We start from the raw sequence: 19336 nt of genomic DNA, 5'->3' as shown, positions 1-19336 counted from the left end.
GTGGACTAACAAATTTATCTAGCATTATTTATAGTCCTTTAGATGAAAATTGATTTCATATATGGTATGATTATTTGACAAGTGAGGTCAACATGATGTTGTCATGCCATGTATTATCTCAGTGGTGATATTGTGGGCTCAAGGCAAAGGTATGTATTTACATACATGCATTGTAAGTGCATCTAAGGCCCTTTATATGCTAGTGTGTGCATTTGTGTGATATAGGATAGATGTTTTTCAAAATCCCTAACTAGCATGTGTAGGTGGTGTGGTTTTTGAAAATCATGTGGTTTTTGGGTCTTTGTGACCTAGTCATGTCATATTGTGATTATTGCTACCCTTGGTTGATTATTTTCCTAATCACATGTGACATGGTTCTCTCAAGTCCATAAAAATCCCTATATCCCTCTAAAATCTCTCTCAAGTTTTAAAAATCATAAATTTGCCAAATATTTGAAAAAGAGAAAATCAATTCTTGGCTAATTCATGTCCCCTAAGTGAGAATCCTAAGCCTATTTCAATTGATGCAAATATTATGCCAAGGAAGGTTTGTTATGGTATCTTATTGGTTAGTATTGCAAAAAAAATCCGCTATTCATACTAAGACTATGCCTAAGTATGTTGCGTCTAACATGAGAGGACCCAAACTAGTTTGGGTACCATCGAAAAGTGGATGATCGTTTATAGGTACCACAGCATTGGAGACTTGATTCAATGGAATTATTATTGTTCATCTTATGTTGAGTCAAGTATTGAAACCTAGTACAATTCTATCCCAATGCCAAGTCAAAATTGAGTGAAGTCCATATGCTATCAACATACAAGTGTCATATTCAAGTTGTGAGAATTTATTGATATATTTGAAGGCCTGCAAATAAGTGGAGTTGAAGCTTGCAAAGATGATCATAAGCTATCAAGGTATATCTCTTGTTGATCAAAGTTTATTTGGGTGCATATGAGTTAATTGAATTGGATATATATGCATATGTTGCTTGCTATGAGATGTTTGAATGGATTAAATACTTAAGTAATCAAGTTTAAAGTTGGTTTAATTGGATATGTTCATAAGATTTCTTCTAGTAAGTGGTTTGAATGGACATATATCTTGTGAGAGTATTCAAACAAGTTGATTTCAAGTTTGGTTCAATTTGGAGAAAAATAGCTCAATTATTGAAATCTGTCCAATATTAAAAATCTGAGGTAGTAGTGATCATAGACATGTTTGAGTAACCAAATCTATTTGTATTGGCTTGAAATTTGGTATGCATGCTCTACACTTATGGTATTAGTTGATGTGCAAATTTCATGAGATTTGGATAAGTGATACTTCGGATTTGGAGTAGATCTTGTTAGCTATAGTGCAGCAGTTTTCAGCATATAGCAGTGTGGAAATATATGAAATCTGGTATCAATATAGAAGTCAAAAGAATCTAAAATTTTTACAGCTACTAGAAGACTTAGTGTGTCACATCTTCACTAAATTTTGTGGTTTTTGGATATGTATTTTGGGAGATATGATTTATTCTTTGAAGAGTACAGAATCTACCAGGAAAGTAACAATTATTGGATTGATCAAAAGTCACTTAGATGCAAAGGTCCTCAAATTAGAATCATATCTATAAGTGATTGAGGTACCTATGTTTTGGTTTTGGTTTGAGATAGAAACATGACAAATGATGAGTACAAGACAATTTGTTTGAAGAGTGTATCTGGTACACATTTGGTACTCAAGCTATAGATCAAGACCAAGATCAAGATGAAGATGAAGTTTAAGTTCTAGTGATAATTGGAGATCTTTTGATAGAAACAAAAGGACTTAAACAAGTAGAAATAAAAGGACTTAAAGAAGGATTCAAAGTTATTCATCAAATTAAGTCCAACAATATGGATCAATCAAACAAAATCTTTCAAGTGGATCAAGTGATTTTCTTTTAAGTTATTTGAAGTGAGTATCAAGGATGGTTCTTTGGAGAGAGGTCACTTCGCCCTAGGCTTGGATGGCTAAAATCGAAGTGGTAATCTAAAGGGACATTTGAGGTACTTGGTTGAAGAAAATCAAGGGATTGGTCTAGAAAGCAAGCAACACCCAAAAGAGAACAAGTCATGAAATTTCAAGTGGTATTACAAGTGGTGCATCTTTTAGTTCTCTCAAGCAAACAATGATCAAAGAAGAAGCAAGCCAACCACAATAAGAAGAGTGCACTTGATCATTAGTGATTCTCAATTCATATGGGTGAAGAATAGGAATTCAAAGAATTGGTATCTATTAGTCTTCACCAAGCTTATAATTGGACTTCATGGTGCTATTGGAGAAATGAATTGAAATCTATATGACTATCTTCCTCTCCAACATAGCAAAGGTATCATTATATTGTGCATGATCATTTTTCATCCCTTACTAGTATGCGGTTAGTGCATATAGTACATCCTTATAGGATCATGCATTACAAATGAAAATTTTTAGATTCATAGACTACCACTATTGCTTGAATGATTATATGATCTAGTGGTTAGTGTATGAGTTTGTTCATGAGCTAGTGAACCCATGTACTTGATCTATTTTGAATTGCAAACAAGTGACAAGTACAACCTCTTTAAGATGACAAAGGGGGAGTGACAAGTAATATGACCCACGCCATGACAAAGGGGGCAAGTTTAATACAAAGGGGGAGAGATTAGTACAAAGTTTGAACCTTAAGCACCCTTTGTGCTTTGTGTCTCTTTTTGGCGATAGATGACAAAGGGGGAGAGATATGATTAAAGCTTAAGGAGGAGAGAGATGAAAGCTTAAGGGGATATGTTTAAAGCTTCAGGAGTGCAACCTTGTGTCTAGCTATGAAAGGGGGAGAGTAGCTATGACAAGGGGAGAGATATGACTTGAGAAATCTTTGAGATGAGTGCTATGTGTGTGATATATATGATGTATTTACTTTCATAAGGACCATGCATGTTTTAGAGTGACTTTGTATGGTGTGATGCTTTCTGTTTAGTCTTGTGTGATATATCATATCATATGCATCATGGTTTTTTATTTTGACACACACTTGCACCCCACGGATGCAATGATTTAAGGGGGGTCTCCTATGTGTTTTAGTATGTGCAAATTGATATTTGAGGTCATTTATTAATTCAATTCATATTGCACACATTAAGGGGGAGCCTCTCATAAATCATTGAATCTAAAAGCCTAATTGTTTATATCTTTTTATAAGCTTTAATCGGGTTGTCATCAATCACCAAAAAGGGGGAGATTAAAAGTGCATCTAGCCCTTTAGTGAGTTTTGGATGATTGAATGACAACACGATTAAAAGGACTAACATGTTTGCTAAGTGTTAGATAGAAAATTGATTATCTCACAGATACTTGATGAAATTGTATAAAGCCAAAATGATGTATTGTTGTATAAACAAGCACAAGACAACAATGCAAATAGAATTCATGCAAAGGCTTATTTATTATGGGATTTCAATGATCTATGTGAAAGCAAGCATGATAAGAGTTAATTAATGAGACATGAGGGATTGCATATGGAATGGTCTCATATTTGAAGCTTGCTAAATTGAAATGAAAAAGGCAACAATACAAATGAATGGTTGATTTAATACAAGATGTGACTTGACGGCTTGAGATGGTGAAGATAGCAAGAAAAGGCTTCGAGGTACTAAGCAAGGGTGAAGGGCAAGCGATGGCTTGATGGCCGAGGAACCTAGCTAGGGTGAAGAAGAAAGTACTTGCATTTAGTTGAGGTACTAATCAAGCTATGATGGTCATATTGATGTGGAGGATCAAATCTATATTGGACAAGTTGATTAAAGTGACTTGATGCATTTGGAGTTATTCATATTTGATGAATGGAATCAAGTCACGTGCTCAAGATGGCTATGCTCAAGTGACAAGATCAATATTGACATGTTGGCACCCTCACTTGATGAAGATTGAAAGACACGGCATCAATTTAAAGAAGATCAACTCAAAATGTTTAATTTCATTTTTCTTTTGATCTTGAGTTAATAGGTATGCCGTACTATTAAGAGGGATGCAAGTTTCGGTGGTCTGAGGAAGATAAAGTGCTCAAGCCTAATAATTAAATCAAAAGAGAGACACTCTAGCACTTCATGAGCACATAGAATAATTTTCTATGACTGTCGGTGTCGGAAGTTCCGACGTAAGCCAAAACTCCCAACAGTAAGAAGTCATGACTCTTGTCGGAAGTGCTGACTCCCAATCATAGCCTGCACGGTGACTATGGACATCAATAGTCCCGACGTGAGTCAGAACTCCCGACAGTCGAAAGTCCCGACCCAAGCCGGGAGTCCCAGCATCGATGGTTCTACTGACCTACTGTCTGTGCCTGTCGGAAGTCCCAACGTTCATCAGGAGTTCCGACGTTGGCTGTCTCGAGTGGACTTTGACCTTGCGTGAACAGTGTTTTCTTCATACGTCGGAACTTCCAACGTAGATCTGAACGATAAGATTTTGCCTTGGAGTATATATACCCCTCTCCTCTCTTCTAACCATGGCCCACTCATTTCATTGCGATGAACACTCAGCCAAAACAGCCCCCAAGCATTCTAGGCTCGCCACTCTTCTCTCCTATGCTTCCAACTTCAATTCCCAAAGAGTTTGAGTGGTTGGAGAGTGGATTGAGTGAGAAAATCACTTTGAGCAAGCTTAAGCACTTGATTTCTTCGTCAAGCTGGTTTAATTTGCATTTGTTACTCTTGGGGATTTTCCCCTAGCCGGCTAGGCGTCGCCCAAGAGCTTCCATCTTGTGGAAGAGCCTTGGGAAGTTTGTATCACCCTTGATTTCTAGTGAAGAAACTCAAGTGACCTTTGTGGTATCCTTGAGTGAGGCAAGGAGGTGGAAGAGACTCCGATCAAAGTGGTCACCTCAACAACGAGGACGTAGGAGCTCCTTTGTGGGGCTATCGAACCTCGGGCTAAATTCTTGTCTCCCGCGTGCTTCTTGTTGTTGTGATTTGCTCGAAATTACTTGTATTTGGTTGTCTCCCTCTCTCTAGCTATTTCTTAGGGTTTGGGACTCGATCTACGGAGTGGTGGCTTATCAACGTCAAGAGAGTGACCCAACACCTTACCTTACCACTAGGAAGTGGGTTTGTAAGTTATCGGCATCACAAAGTTTATTTTAGCACTTGTAGTTCATTTCCCGTAGGGGTCGGAAATGCTGACAGTTTGCGTCAGAAGTTTTGACCCAAACTATCGGGACTTCTGACACATCGGAAGTTCTAACCCAAATGTCAGGACTTCTGACACGTCGGAAGTTCTGACCCAAACTGTCAGGACTTCTGACATTAACTGAGTAGTGCATTTTGATTCAACTCTTTGGTTGCAGCTGTTTGGCTCCCTAGGTTTATCTAGTATCTTTTATATACTTTGTGGCTAACTTGTGAGGGGTGGTATTACTCTGATTTGGAGTTTCCATTTTGAAAACTCCTATTACTAATCGTTTTTGCTTTTAAAGGTGTTGATTTTTTAGAAACGCCTATTCACCCCCCCTCTAGGCGACATCCTAGGTCCTTTCAGCGATGGTGACCATGCCCTTTGTACTGATGGTTTATACGCTGAAGCGATGGTGATGTTTACCTCTATAGATGTCTCGGCCGTCGAAGCGACAGCAAAGCTGCACCGTAGATAGTCGGGTCGAAGTACAAGGCAATGGTGTTGGTGACCACTACATAGGCGGTTGATGTGCCCACACGATGGTGGTGATAGCATCTACATAGATGGATCGTTTGCCAATGCGGCAGTATTAGTGTATATCCACAGACGGGTCATGCTTCAATGCGACAGAAGTAAGGACCTTATCACGGATGGATCATAAGCCAATACGATGGATGCCGACAGTGAGGGCTATGACCATCACTCCCGATAGCTTACTGCCGAGGCCAAAATACGGTTGCGATGGGGGTTACGACGTGGCTGTGAAAGGTCTGAGTGTAGTAGCGTCGCCCCGGGCTACCTCCGGTGATCACACGCCAACAAGCCACCATTCTCCCAAGCAGCAAGGAGATGTTGTGTTGAAAGTGCATGTTGCAAACATATGTTTCAAGTGTTTCAGAGGTATGTTCTAAGTGTTTCATACGGATATTGCAAAGTGGATTGGGATGTTGCATATATTACAATGGCTGTACACGTATGTTGCAAGTTTCTATTCATAATGTTTCATCTATTTTTCCAAACATATGTTGCAAGTGTGTTTATTTGGATGTTGCATATGTTTCACTTATATGTTATAATTGTTTTATTTGGATGTTGTGTATGTTTTACTATGTTTTTCATGTGGTTTTTGTAAGTGTTTCAGATGCATGTTTCAAAGTGTTTTATCTACCTTCAGACATATGTTGCAAATATTATATCTAGATGTTTCAAAAGTAGATCGGGTGTTGCATCTTCATCCTCGCTTTTCTGTTGCCTCGCCTCGGTGTCTCCTCCTCCCCTGGCGTTGGTTGGCATACGCCGCCCCCTCCCTCTCTTTTCGATGCTGGTGACGTTCGGGGGCACACAGGCCCATGTAGGCGCGTGAAACCGTGCGAAAAACAACACAGAAAATGGCTGTAAGCCCCTAGATAGATAGATATATAGATTCTCGTTATTACTCTGGGGTCGGGACAGTATTGGGCTTGTACATGCGGTGTTGATTAAAGGTGAGACCGATTACAACAGGGCCTCGGCAAAACCAGTCACTTACATGATTTGTTTCCCGATGTAATCAAGTCTACATTTACATGTGAATGGCCCTGTGATCCAATGGCAGAGCTGTCCAGTGGGACCTACCCACCAGGGTTCAAACCCTGGTTGTCGCACCTTTTTTCTAGATTTTTTCAGAAAATTTATGGTACACGCATGCGTGCGCGTTCGGTGGTAATACGCGTTTCCCACCACTGGAGGCCAGAGAGCCTCCCAATCTATTCTTTACGTGTGTACAAACGCGCGTGTGGTGTGAGTGTAGAATGTGTATTGTGTGTGTCCAAGTTGTACCCGATAAAAACATCTACATTTACATGAACTAACCGCATCTTTAGTACAATAAAAGAGAAAACTACAATAAGCTTTTCTTAGAGGAAAATAATCGCAAAAAAAGCCCTCAATTTAGGCCCACAACCACAAGATAGCGCAGCACCCATTACGCGTAGACCCATCCTTTGCCTTCCCGTTCCCGCCAACATGGCGGCCGCGTCCGCCGTCGCCTCAACGGTGTCCGCGATCTCCAACCACGTTGCCGCCGGGCACCTTTTCGCCGCCATCGACGCCCTCCCCGCGTGCTCTGCCTTCTCCCTGCTCCCGCCCTCTCTTTACGCCTCGCTCCTCCGCTTGGCAACCTCTCGCCGCTCCCTCGCCGCCGCCCGCCGCGTCGCCTCCCACCTCGCCTCCTCTTCGTCTTCTTCCCCTTCCACCTCGATCTCGTCCACTCCAACATTCCTCTCCAACCGCGCCATCGAGTCCCTTGCTGCCTGTGGCAGTCTCGCCGACGCGCGGGAGATGTTCGACGCAATGCCACGCCGGGACGGCGGTTCCTGGAACGCCATCATCTCCGCCTCTTCCCGCGCTGGGCACCCTGCAGAGGCGCTCTCCCTCTTCGCTGACATGAACTCTCTTGGCATTCGCCCCAAGGACGTCACACTGGCATCAGTGCTTGCCTGCTGTGCTGAGTGCCTTGACCTGCGTGGTGCACAGCAGCTCCATGGTCATATCGCAAAGAGGGACTTCCAGTCCAATGTGATTCTAGGCACAGCACTGGTTGACGTGTACGGGAAGTGCCTCGTGCTTACAGATGCAAGGCGGGCATTTGATGGCATCCTGCAACCCAATGACATTTCATGGAATGTAATCATCCGGAGATATCTTCTCGCTGGTATGGGCGACATGGCAGTTCATATGTTCTTCAGGATGGTATGGGCTGGTGTTAGGCCACTGGTATATACTGTCACACACGCAATGCTTGCTTGCCGGGATAACGGTGCACTTAAAGAAGGGAGGTGTATACATACTTTTGTGCTCCGCCATGGGTATGAACACCACGTACACGTGCGGAGCTCAGTTGTAGATATGTATGCAAAGTGTGGTGACATTGATGCAGCACAAAGGCTCTTCAACTTGGCACCAAAGAAGGACGTGGTGATGTCCACTTCAGTTGTGTCAGGATTGGCTGCTTGTGGGAGGTTTGCTGATGCAAAAAGGGTGTTTGATGGCATGGAACAGCACAATTTGGTATCCTGGAATGCTATGTTGACCGGTTATGTCAAGTCCATGGATCTGACTGGTGCTTTAGATTTGTTCCAGCAGATGAGGCATGAGACAAAGGAGCTTGATGTCGTTACACTTGGTTCTGTGCTCAATGCCTGTACAGGGCTGCTTGACCTTGGGAAAGGTGAGGAGCTCCATGCACTTGCTCTCAAGTTTGGTTTGTTCAGTTACCCCTTTTTGATGAATGCACTTGTGAGGTTATATTCCAAATGTGGATGCCTGAGGAATGCAGAACGGCTTCTTCTTTTTGAGATGGGATCAGAGAGAGATAGATTCTCCTGGAACTCACTCATCTCAGGTTATGAACGCCACTCCATGAGTGAAGCAGCTCTGCATGCTCTACGTGAGATGCAATCTGAGGCAAAACCTAGCCAGTCCACGTTCAGCTCTGCCCTTGCAGCCTGTGCAAATATATTTCTGCTTAATCATGGGAAGCAGATTCATGCATACATGATCAGAAACGGGTATGATATTGATGACATACTGCGAAGTGCACTGGTTGATATGTATTCCAAGTGTAGGCTGTTTGATTATTCCTCCAGGATCTTTGAGTTGGGATTATCTAATGATGTCATCCTGTGGAATTCTATGATCTTTGCATGTGCTTACAATAGCAAAGGTGACTATGGGCTTGAATTGTTCGATGAAATGCGGAAGCAGGGGATTAGGCCAGACTCTGTCACTTTCCTTGGTGCTCTGGTTTCATGTATCTCTGAAGGGCATGTTGGGTTGGGGAGGAGTTATTTCACTCTGATGACTGATGAGTACAGCATCGTCCCACGCATCGAACACTATGAATGCATGATCGAGCTGTTGGGCAAGCATGGATACATGGTTGAGCTAGAGGATTTCGTGGACCACATGCCCTTTGAGCCAACAACCGCGATGTGGCTCAGGATCTTTGACTGCTGCAGGGAATATGGGAACAGCAAATTAGGGGAGAGGGCTGCGCAGCGTATCAATGACAGCAAACCCCTGACTCCAGTTGTATTTGTTGAGTCCACTCCTGACTACGAATGCAGTGGCAGTGATGATGCGGAGCCCATGTCATTCTGCTGAGACGGAAAAAACTGGTGATGGTTGAGATTATTGCTGAGCTGTGAGACTGGTTTTTTGGTGGCTGAGAAGCTGAATGGGCAGTCAGAGATGTCACAAACTTGAATTTGACCTTTTAGCGTTCTATAAACTGGTAGGATCAGCAGCACTTAATATCCTTCCAAGACAATTCAGGCTGGATGCTGAGCTCATGCGCTGACTGACCTGATAATTGATGTCTATCAAGGGCTCAACCTCCTCTCCTGCCTTGGGGGTTTGCATTGGGTCAGAATGTAGTTAAGAAGTGTATGACCATATAGCACTGGATTTCCCAATTGCAGACTTCACTTTCAGCAGTTCATCTGTATCTTGAGTAAAGTACGACTATCGCCATCGATCGAGTAAAGTACGTGCATCTACAGCCTAGAGTGTGAGATTCCATCATCTGGAGATGGATGTCTGAAGGCCAGTATTCCACATGGTCGGCAAAGAGGACGCAATTCAAGGGCTCCTACACTAGGCCCAAACCAAACTTAATTTGGAAAGCACATGTGAAAAACAAATGCAAGCTCTTCACCTGGATTTTGGTGCAAGGTAAAACCCTAACCGCAGAGAATTTGGCGCTACGGGGTTGGCCTCACCATGATGCATGTGTGCTGTGTAATGAGCCCCTGAGAGTGGAAGACACCTTTGCTTGCAGTGCCCCTTTGCACAGGTGGTCTGGAACCATGTTCTGACCTGGGAGCATTTCAGCGTGAACCTGCCTGCGCTTTCGGATGTGAGCACAACGATTAGCACATGGTGGGGGGAAACAGCCCGCAAGATCCCAAAGGACAAGAGGCGCAGTTTCAATGGTATGGCCATCTATATCACGTGGAACATTTGGAAAGAACGTAACCAGTGCAGCACATCTTTGACAGCGTGTTCCAAACGGCGCAACAGGTTGCACTAAAAGTGAAGGAAGACATTTCTCAGCATAAAAGAGCTTTTAACAATATGCCGTAGTGTTTGTTTCTTTGGCTCAGTGTCTCCTTGTGTTCAGGGGAGGTTTCTCAGCCTTTGGGGCTTTACCTGTTTTATTAGTGATGTGATGTAGAAGCTGGCCATTGTCTCCCCCTTATTTTTGGATTGTTTGTATCTCTTTTTCCTACCTTAATTGAAAGGCAGAGCTCCTGCCATTTGTGTTTAAAAAAACCATCGAGTTGAAGCTTGCTCTACAATGAGAACTCTCGGAGAGCAAATGGCATGCCTTGAGTTAAGATAAGATGCTGAGGCATTTGTAGTTGCATCTGGTGCCCTGCATGTTAACTATAAATGCTTAAAACAAAGATTAACTGCTGTCCGGACGCTTATCTATGTATGAAGTGGACAGGATTGTAATATGCTATGCAGCATTAGCTGAAGCCCCGAGCCCCCGATGCTGCAATGCAGCTGTATTGACATGGTCACATGGACATGGATGATGAAAATGACGAAATTCAGGGGACTGATGAAATTGATGATAGGGTGGTTGATGGCAAGGAGCATTCTCAATTCAATCCTTCAAACATGCATCAGCAAGTGTGAAACTGTGATGCTTTTACAAACGCATTTTGAAACTGAACACTAATTTGAATGTTAATTTTAACGTCTCTGAAGAATATTATTTGTGTCCACGCAAGATGCGACTCGGACTCACATATTCGTCCCTCATCATTCGATAACGCAGAATGTTCTCCTACAGCCCTGTCTCTCTCTAGATCGCAAGCCAACTGACCCTGGCCGTTACTTACGCCAGGAATTCCAGGAATTCCGTAAGTGTAAAGGGTGGCCCTTGCGAATGCGAGCTGATGGCGTGCCTCTCGGTGGCATGGCGCGGAACCTCCACCACCACCATGGCCAAGAACTCCTCGCGCACCTCCGCGCGTCGTCGCCGCTGGCCGACCTCCTCCGCTCCGCGCCGAACCTCCCCGGCGCCCGAGCCGCGCACGCGCGCGTTCTGAAGTCTCCCGTAGCCGGCGAGACCTTCCTCCTCAACACGCTCGTGTCCACCTACGCGCGGCTCGGCCGACTCCGCGACGCCCGCAGGGTGTTCGACGAGATACCCGTCCGCAACACCTTCTCGTACAACGCGCTCCTCTCCGCGTACGCGCGCCTGGGCCGCCCCGACGAGGCGCGGGCTCTCTTCGAGGCCATCCCGGACCCCGACCAGTGCTCCTACAACGCGGTCGTCGCGGCGCTCGCGCGGCACGGGCGCGGGCACGCCGGGGACGCGCTCCGGCTCCTGGCCGCCATGCACGCCGACGACTTCGTGCTCAATGCCTACTCCTTCGCCAGCGCCCTGAGCGCATGCGCCGCTGAGAGGGACTCGAGGACCGGGGAGCAGGTGCACGGCCTCGTCGCCAGGTCGCCGCACGCGGGCGACGTGCACATCGGGAGCGCGCTCGTGGACATGTACGCCAAGTGCGAGCGCCCGGAGGATGCGCGCAGGGTGTTCGACGCAATGCCGGAGCGGAACGTCGTTTCGTGGAACAGCTTGATCACTTGCTTCGAGCAGAACGGTCCCGTGGGTGAGGCGCTCGTGCTGTTCGTCGAGATGATGGCCGCTGGTTTCTTTCCGGATGAGGTGACACTCTCAAGTGTCATGAGCGCATGTGCAGGACTTGCTGCGGACAGGGAAGGACGGCAGGTCCATGCCCATATGGTGAAGTGCGACAGACTTAGGGATGACATGGTGCTCAACAATGCTCTGGTGGACATGTATGCGAAGTGTGGGAGGACGTGGGAAGCAAGGTGTGTCTTTGATTCCATGCCTTCCAGGAGTATTGTCTCGGAAATATCTATACTCACTGGGTATGCAAAGTCTGCAAATGTGGAAGATGCTCAGGTGGTGTTCTCGCAGATGGTCGAGAAGAATGTCATTGCTTGGAATGTGCTCATTGCAGCATATGCTCAGAATGGTGAGGAGCAAGAAGCGATTAGGCTCTTTGTCCAGCTGAAAAGAGACTCCATTTGGCCGACACATTACACGTATGGAAATGTTCTGAATGCATGTGGGAATATTGCTGACCTTCAGCTTGGTCAGCAAGCTCATGTGCATGTCCTCAAGGAAGGTTTTCGCTTTGACTTTGGGCCAGAATCTGATGTGTTTGTTGGGAACTCCCTTGTAGACATGTACCTGAAAACAGGTTCCATCGATGATGGTGCTAAGGTATTTGAGAGAATGGCAGCCAGAGATAATGTGTCGTGGAATGCGATGATTGTTGGTTATGCACAGAATGGCCGTGCAAAAGATGCATTGCATCTTTTTGAGAGAATGCTGTGCAGCAATGAGAACCCGGACTCTGTCACTATGATAGGGGTCTTGTCAGCCTGTGGTCATTCTGGATTGGTGGATGAGGGCCAGAGATACTTCCATTCCATGACTGAGGATCATGGGATTACGCCATCTCGAGATCATTACACATGCATGGTTGACTTGCTTGGTCGTGCTGGTCATCTCAAAGAAGCTGAGGAGCTCATAAAGGACATGCCAATGGAACCTGACTCTGTGCTCTGGGCTTCTCTGCTAGGTGCTTGCAGGCTGCATAAGAATGTTGAGTTGGGGGAATGGACAGCTGGGAGATTGTTTGAGCTTGATCCTCAGAACTCTGGGCCCTATGTCCTTCTCTCGAATATGTATGCTGAGATGGGGAAATGGGCAGAAGTTTTTAGAGTGAGGAGATCCATGAAGGACAGGGGTGTCAGTAAGCAGCCAGGGTGTAGTTGGATTGAGATAGGAAGGAAAATGAATGTGTTTCTGGCACGAGATAATCGACATCCATGAAGGAATGAGATACACAATACTTTGAGAATAATTCAGATGGAGATGGGCAGAACGAGTATAGATGAAATTGATGATGGCTTGATGAATTACTGCTCTGAAGCCTGTGGATAGAAGTAGAAAGTCAGATGACTTCAGAAGTAGGTGTTGACAAGGGCCAAAAGCAAGTTGGTTGACAGAAAGGATCGTCTTCTTAGTAAGAAAAAAGGGGGTTCTCAGATCGATTTTAAGCTCCCAACCAACCTAGCTGGTCATGTCCTCAACCAGATAAAACGATTTTTCAAAGAATGGGATAAGCTACCAAGATGTTTCCTTTGGGTGGGGGATCAGGAACTCTCCACGGGTAAATACAAGGTGCCTTGGACAACAATGTGTCAGCTATTAGAAATGGGCGGTGTCGGGGACCTAATACCGGGGTACCCCAGAAGGCGGAACCGATAACCACTAAACGTGAAAAACTTCCGGACGCATAAAGGCGTCATGTCATCCCTTGTTCGAGTAACAGGAGTTCGGTTCCGCCTCGCCCGACGCTTATAGGGCGGGCTCGGTCTCGCCCGAGGGCCGAGGGATAAACTCCGTCTCGCCCGACCCCTCGAGGGCGGGCTCGGTCTCGCCCGAGGGCTAAGGGATGAGTTCCGTCTCGCCCGATCCCGGAGGGGCAGGGTCGGCCTCACCCGACGCCTTTGTGGGGTAACCCTGTCTCGCCCAAAGGCTCAAAGCCAAACTTCGTCTCGCCCGACGCTTATAGGGCGGGCTCGGTCTCGCCCGAGGGCTAAGGGATGGATTCCGCCTCGCCCGATCCCAGAGGGATAGGGTTAGTCTCGCCCAAGAGATAGGGATTGATCTCCGCCTCACCCGACGGCCCAGAACGAGCCTCGCCCTGATCGATATCTATCCCTCATAATGATGGGTACAGGACGAGACAAGACATTCGGGTCAACCATGGCTCCAACGACCATACCCTGCGCCCTGGCAGGAAAAGGACTGCCAGGGAACGACAGGACTGATGCTTTAGACCCTTCCGGGCGCCGCAGAGCCCATAATGTATTACAGGTGTGCACGCCTCACCCTGTAGAGTTGTAGGCGCCGCCTTCAGCTCTGGGACACGGAACCCAACAAAGATATACGACAACCGCTACGCTCCAAGAACGGATTTGCTATCTCCACGGACGACGGGTATTCCGTCACCACGCTGTGGACCCGAGGGAGCGGCGCCCGCTTCCCGACCCCTCAGGTCCTCCCAGTCGGAAGGCCTTGGCCACGGTGCCACACCGGACCCCGACCCCGAACTCTCCCAACAAGGAATCATGGGAACCAGAAGGCGCACGGAGCGGGGCTGGGAGAGGCTCATAAGTCAAAACCACCGTACTACAGCCCATACCCTGCGCAGGGCAGCGTTCTGTGACTAGCCTGACATCCTACAGAGACATCGACAATATCGTAAGCACTTATCTTCCTTCGCACTCATTAGGATGGAGGACCTGATCAGATAGACGTAAGCCACAAGACTAAGTAGAATACGCATCCTGGAGTCTTCACCCTTGTAAAGCCACCCCTTTCATCTATAAAAGGGGATGCACATCCTCCATCGAAGGGACGGGAAAAAAGAGGACCAAACGATAGAACGCATTCACACACATTCAAGCAGCTACGAAGCTCTTGACTACCTTTCAACCCTTCGATCAGAGACTTGGGACCAGTCCCTCTCTCGGCAGTTTGTATCCCTTACTACAGATCGTTTACGGTGCTAATAACACAAGCAGCAACAAACTGGACGTAGGGACGTTCCGCCCGAACCAGTATAAATCCTGTGTCCTTTAGCGCACCATCCGAGCCTAACGCGCATTACCATAAATTTACTTGCCGGTGCTTGTACGAAACACCGACAGTTGGCGCGCCGGGTAGGGGCTTTGCGCGTTCCAAATCAGGTCTCGGATGACCACCCACGCAATCACCTGGGCCCCGGGCGCACACGTGCGTTTCGGCGACCTGGATTTCATCATCACACTAGGAGAGCTGGCACTGACTCACTCAGCCGCCCCATCTCCCCCTTCCATCAACCTCAGCCGTCTCAGGCTTGAGGGTCCACCGGGCAACTCCCGGGGAGACCCGTCACCCAAGGAGGCCTCTCACAACGCCACCATGTGTCCGGAAGGGTCCGTATGGAGCGCCCCGACAGTGTTTCCGTTCGGTCTCCGCAACGTTGCGGCAACCGCTGGCCGCCTTCTGGCGCTACGTGTGGTTCAACCACCCACGGACATCGAGTTCGTGGGGATGATTGAGCAGGATACGGAGACCCTCTACGAGCTCCTCAACGAGGAGCCCGTATCGCTCTCCAGCTCAGATTCCAGTAGGGGGAGTCACCACCCTTCCCGGGAATGCTACATGACGCAGACCCCTGAGGGTCACGCCGAAAGCGCCTCCAGGGAAGTGGCCACCCCTACAAACAATCTTGACAGCAGATCTGGGGAGGAGGGGACAGCCCCATCTCACTTGAGGATGGAGCAGCTAAAGGCTCGTCAACAGGAAATCAATGAGGCCGGGCAAGGGCTCGCACGGGAATACGCGGACATCAATCGCGAGATTGAACGCCGCAAAGACGGGGGGCGCGCGCGCGCCACAGCCCGCACCGTACATCAAAGGATCCTCATCGACGATGGGGCCTTTCCTCACTTTGCTCGAGCCAGCCAGAACATCGCCGCAGCAACCACCTTGCTGCATGGCCTCCCGGAGGCCGCGACGTCCGAGGATCGACGCGCTCATCGGGAGATTCGCACGTTGCTCGAGCGTGCAGCGGCGCAGCAGGCGGAAAGTTCGTTGTCTCGACGACGCGAACCCGACACCAGCCAGCGCGCGCCCTCAGTGCGTCCCACCAAAGACGCATCCGTACACCAAACACCGCCAGCTGGCGGGCAGCCCTCCGTCGTCCCTGTACATCAACGCCTCGGCCGTGGCCGCGACGTACGTAGCATCATCGACGCTCAGAGACGTGCCCACGGCGACGATGGAGAAGCAGCGCGCCGCGGCTACCATCCCCGACGTGGCGGGCGCTACGACAGCAACGAGGACCGAAGCCCGAGCCCCGTTCTGCCAGGCCCTCAGGCCTTTGGCCGGCACATCCTCAACGCTGCGTTCCCCCTAAGGTATCGACCGCCTACGAACATTCCTAAATATTCTGGCGAAACAAATCCCGGGCTTTGGCTCGAAGACTATCGGCTTGCATGTCAGGCCGGTGGTGCGAGTGATGATAATTTTATTATTCGCAATCTCCCGCTGTTCTTGGCCGACTCGGCACGAGCATGGCTGGAGCACCTACCGTCCAATGCCATTCAGAGTTGGGTGGATCTGACTGAGATCTTCGTGGGTAATTTCCAGGGCACGTACAAACGCCCTGGAAACCCATGGGACCTCAAGAACTGCCGTCAGAAGGCCGATGAAACCCTCTGCGGGTACATCCGGCGCTTCTCCCGACAGTGCAACGAGCTCCCGAACGTCGCCGACGCCGACGTGATAGGAGCCTTTCTGTCCGGAACAACCTGTGAATCCCTGGTCCACAAGCTAGGACGCAGGGGCCTGCGAACTACCAAGGAACTTCTGGACATCGCCACCAGTCACGCCTCTGGAGAGGAGGCAGTCGGAGCCATCTTTGATCGCTCCGACGGAAAGACAAGGCGGGACGAGGACGCCAGCGAAGGCGCCTCCAACCGTCTCGCCAAAGGGAAAAAATAAGAAGCAACGGCGCGACAACTCGCTCGCGGCCGCTGCCGACCGCAAAGGTGGCCGGAAGCCCGCGGAGGGCACTCCGAACCACTTCGAAAAAATGCTCGAGGGGCCATGCCCAAACCACGCCTTTCCGGCCAAGCACCTATCCAAGGAATGCGGCCTTATGCGCAAATACTTGGCCGGGGGTTTGAACAAGGAGGAGCAGGGGAAGGAGCCTGTTCCCACCACTAACGACACGGAGGAGAAGGACGATGCCTTCCCAACTCCGACCGGTGCCCTCATGATCTTCGGAGGATCAACGGCCTACGACTCCAGGCGCCGCCAGAAGGTCGCACGTCGAGAGGTCTATACCGCTGGACCGGCTATACCAGCCTATCTCCGGTGGTCGGAATCCGCCATAACCTTCGACCGAACCGACCATCCAAATACCATCCCACACCCGGGAAGGTATCCGCTTGTCGTCGACCCAATCGTCGGTCCAAAGCGGCTCACCAAGGTACTGATGGATGGGGGCAGCGGCCTCAACATCATGTACGCCAAGACGCTCGACGAGATGGGCGTCAATCGAACGCGCCTCCACCCCGTCCGAGCGCCTTTCCATGGCGTCGTGCCAGGAAAGCAAGCCGTGCCGCTAGGGCAGATTGACCTGCCCGTCACCTTTGGGGATCAATCCAATTACCGGACTGAGACCCTCACCTTCGATGTAGTGGGGTTCCCGGGGACTTTCCACGCCATATTGGGGCGACCATGTTACGCGAAGTTCATGGCCGTACCCAATTACACATACCTGAAGCTGAAGATGCCGGGCCCCCATGGGATCATCACCATCGGCACCTCCTTCTAGCGCGCTTACGAGTGCGAGGTCGAATGCTGCGGACACGCATCCACGGTCATCGCATCCGAAGAGCTCGCCACCCTCAGGGAGGAGGTCATTGAGGGGACACCCGACGCAAAAAAGTCGTCTGGATCGTTCGAATCGGCAGAGGGCTCCAAGGGCGTCCTCTTGGATCCCAGTAGCTCCGAGGGCAAGGAAGTCCGAATCGGGACCGCGCTCTCCTCCGCATAGGAAAGCGCGCTCATCGACTTCCTCCGCGCCAACAAGGACATCTTTGCGTGGAAACCCTCGGATATGCCGGGCATCCCGAGGGAGGTCGCCGAGCATACTCTCTAGATCCTCCCGGGCTCCAAGCCAGTAAAACAACGCCTGCACCGCTTCGACGAGGAGAAACGCAGGGCCATCGGCGAGGAGATAGCCAAACTACTGGCCGCAGGATTCATCAAGGAAGTATACCACCCAGAGTGGTTAGCAAATCCTGTACTTGTTCAGAAAAAGAGCGGGAAATGGAGAATGTGTGTTGATTATACTGGCCTCAACAAAGCGTGTCCAAAGGATCCATTTCCTTTGCCACGAATAGACCAAATAGTCGATTCCACCTCGGGGTGCGAAACCCTCTATTTCCTGGACGCATACTCACGCTACCATCAGATCGCGATGAAAGAGTCCGACCAGCTCGCGACGTCTTTTATCACGCCCTTCGGATCATTTTGCTACGTTTCAATGCCGTTTGGTTTGAAGAACGCTGGGGCAACGTACCAGCGCTGTATGCTTAGTTGCTTCGGAGACCTCATCGGGCGAACCGTTGAGGCCTATGTCGACGGCATCGTAGTCAAATCCAAGCGGGCTGACCACCTTGTCGCCGACCTTGAACGCACCTTTGTGAGACTCCGGGCGAACGGCATCAAGCTCAATCCCGAAAAATGTGTTTTCGGGGTCCCGAGGGGCATGCTGCTCGGCTTTATCGTCTCCGAGCGTGGCATCGAAGCCAACCTAGAGAAGATATCAGCCATCACGAGGATGGGCCCGATCCAAAACATAAAGGGGGTTCAGCGGATCACCGGGTGCCTTGCCGCTCTCAGTCGATTCATTTCACGCCTCGGCGAACGAGGACTCCCCCTTTATCGACTCCTGAAGAAAACTGACCGCTTCGAGTGGACAGCCGAGGCTCAGGAAGCACTTGACATGGTTAAATGATTTTTAACTAAGCCGCCGGTCCTAGTTCCTCCATGCGATGGAGAATCTCTCCTACTATATATCTCGGCCACCACCCAAGTGGTTAGCTCCGCCTTAATAGTAGAGCGAGAAGAAGAGGGGCACGCCTTCAAGGTGCAGCGCCCTGTATATTTCATCAGCGAGGTGTTATCCGACTCCAAAACCCGCTACTCCCAGATCCAGAAACTCCTCTACACCGTCCTCATCACCAAAAGGAAGCTACGCCACTACTTCGAGTCACACCCCGTGACAGTAGTGACGTCGTTCCCCCTCGGCTGAGGTCGTTCGTAGCCATGACGCTACGGGGAGAACCGCAAAGTGGGCACTCGAGCTGATGGATCAGGGCATTTCTTATGTCCCCCGAACGGCGATCAAATCTCAGGCACTGGCTGACTTCATCGCGGAGTGGACCGAGGTCCAGATGCCACCAGCAGCCGTCGATCAAGAGTACTGGATTATG

The 19336-nt window shown here is 48.9% G+C and overlaps 2 protein-coding genes across 2 annotated transcripts; both read left to right on the top strand.

The window, feature by feature from the left end:
• The first annotated feature begins 7137 nt into the window (after nucleotides 1-7137).
• Nucleotides 7138-10589, top strand: LOC136494152 (pentatricopeptide repeat-containing protein At3g26540). The gene has a single exon (XM_066490310.1). It carries the CDS (start codon nucleotides 7187-7189, stop codon nucleotides 9323-9325), a length of 2139 nt encoding a protein of 712 aa, XP_066346407.1. The 5' UTR covers nucleotides 7138-7186; the 3' UTR covers nucleotides 9326-10589.
• Nucleotides 10590-11089: 500 nt separating this feature from the next.
• Nucleotides 11090-13475, top strand: LOC136494688 (pentatricopeptide repeat-containing protein At2g13600). The gene has a single exon (XM_066490856.1). The coding sequence runs from the start codon at nucleotides 11121-11123 to the stop codon at nucleotides 13104-13106; it is 1986 nt and encodes a 661-aa protein (XP_066346953.1). The 5' UTR covers nucleotides 11090-11120; the 3' UTR covers nucleotides 13107-13475.
• The last annotated feature ends 5861 nt before the right edge of the window (nucleotides 13476-19336 follow it).

Source organism: Miscanthus floridulus, chromosome 11 (assembly GCF_019320115.1).
Source record: "Miscanthus floridulus cultivar M001 chromosome 11, ASM1932011v1, whole genome shotgun sequence".
Classification (NCBI taxonomy): Eukaryota; Viridiplantae; Streptophyta; class Magnoliopsida; order Poales; family Poaceae; genus Miscanthus; species Miscanthus floridulus.
Note: the sequence above shows the minus strand (reverse complement) of the source record. Positions and strands in the feature narration are given on the sequence as shown.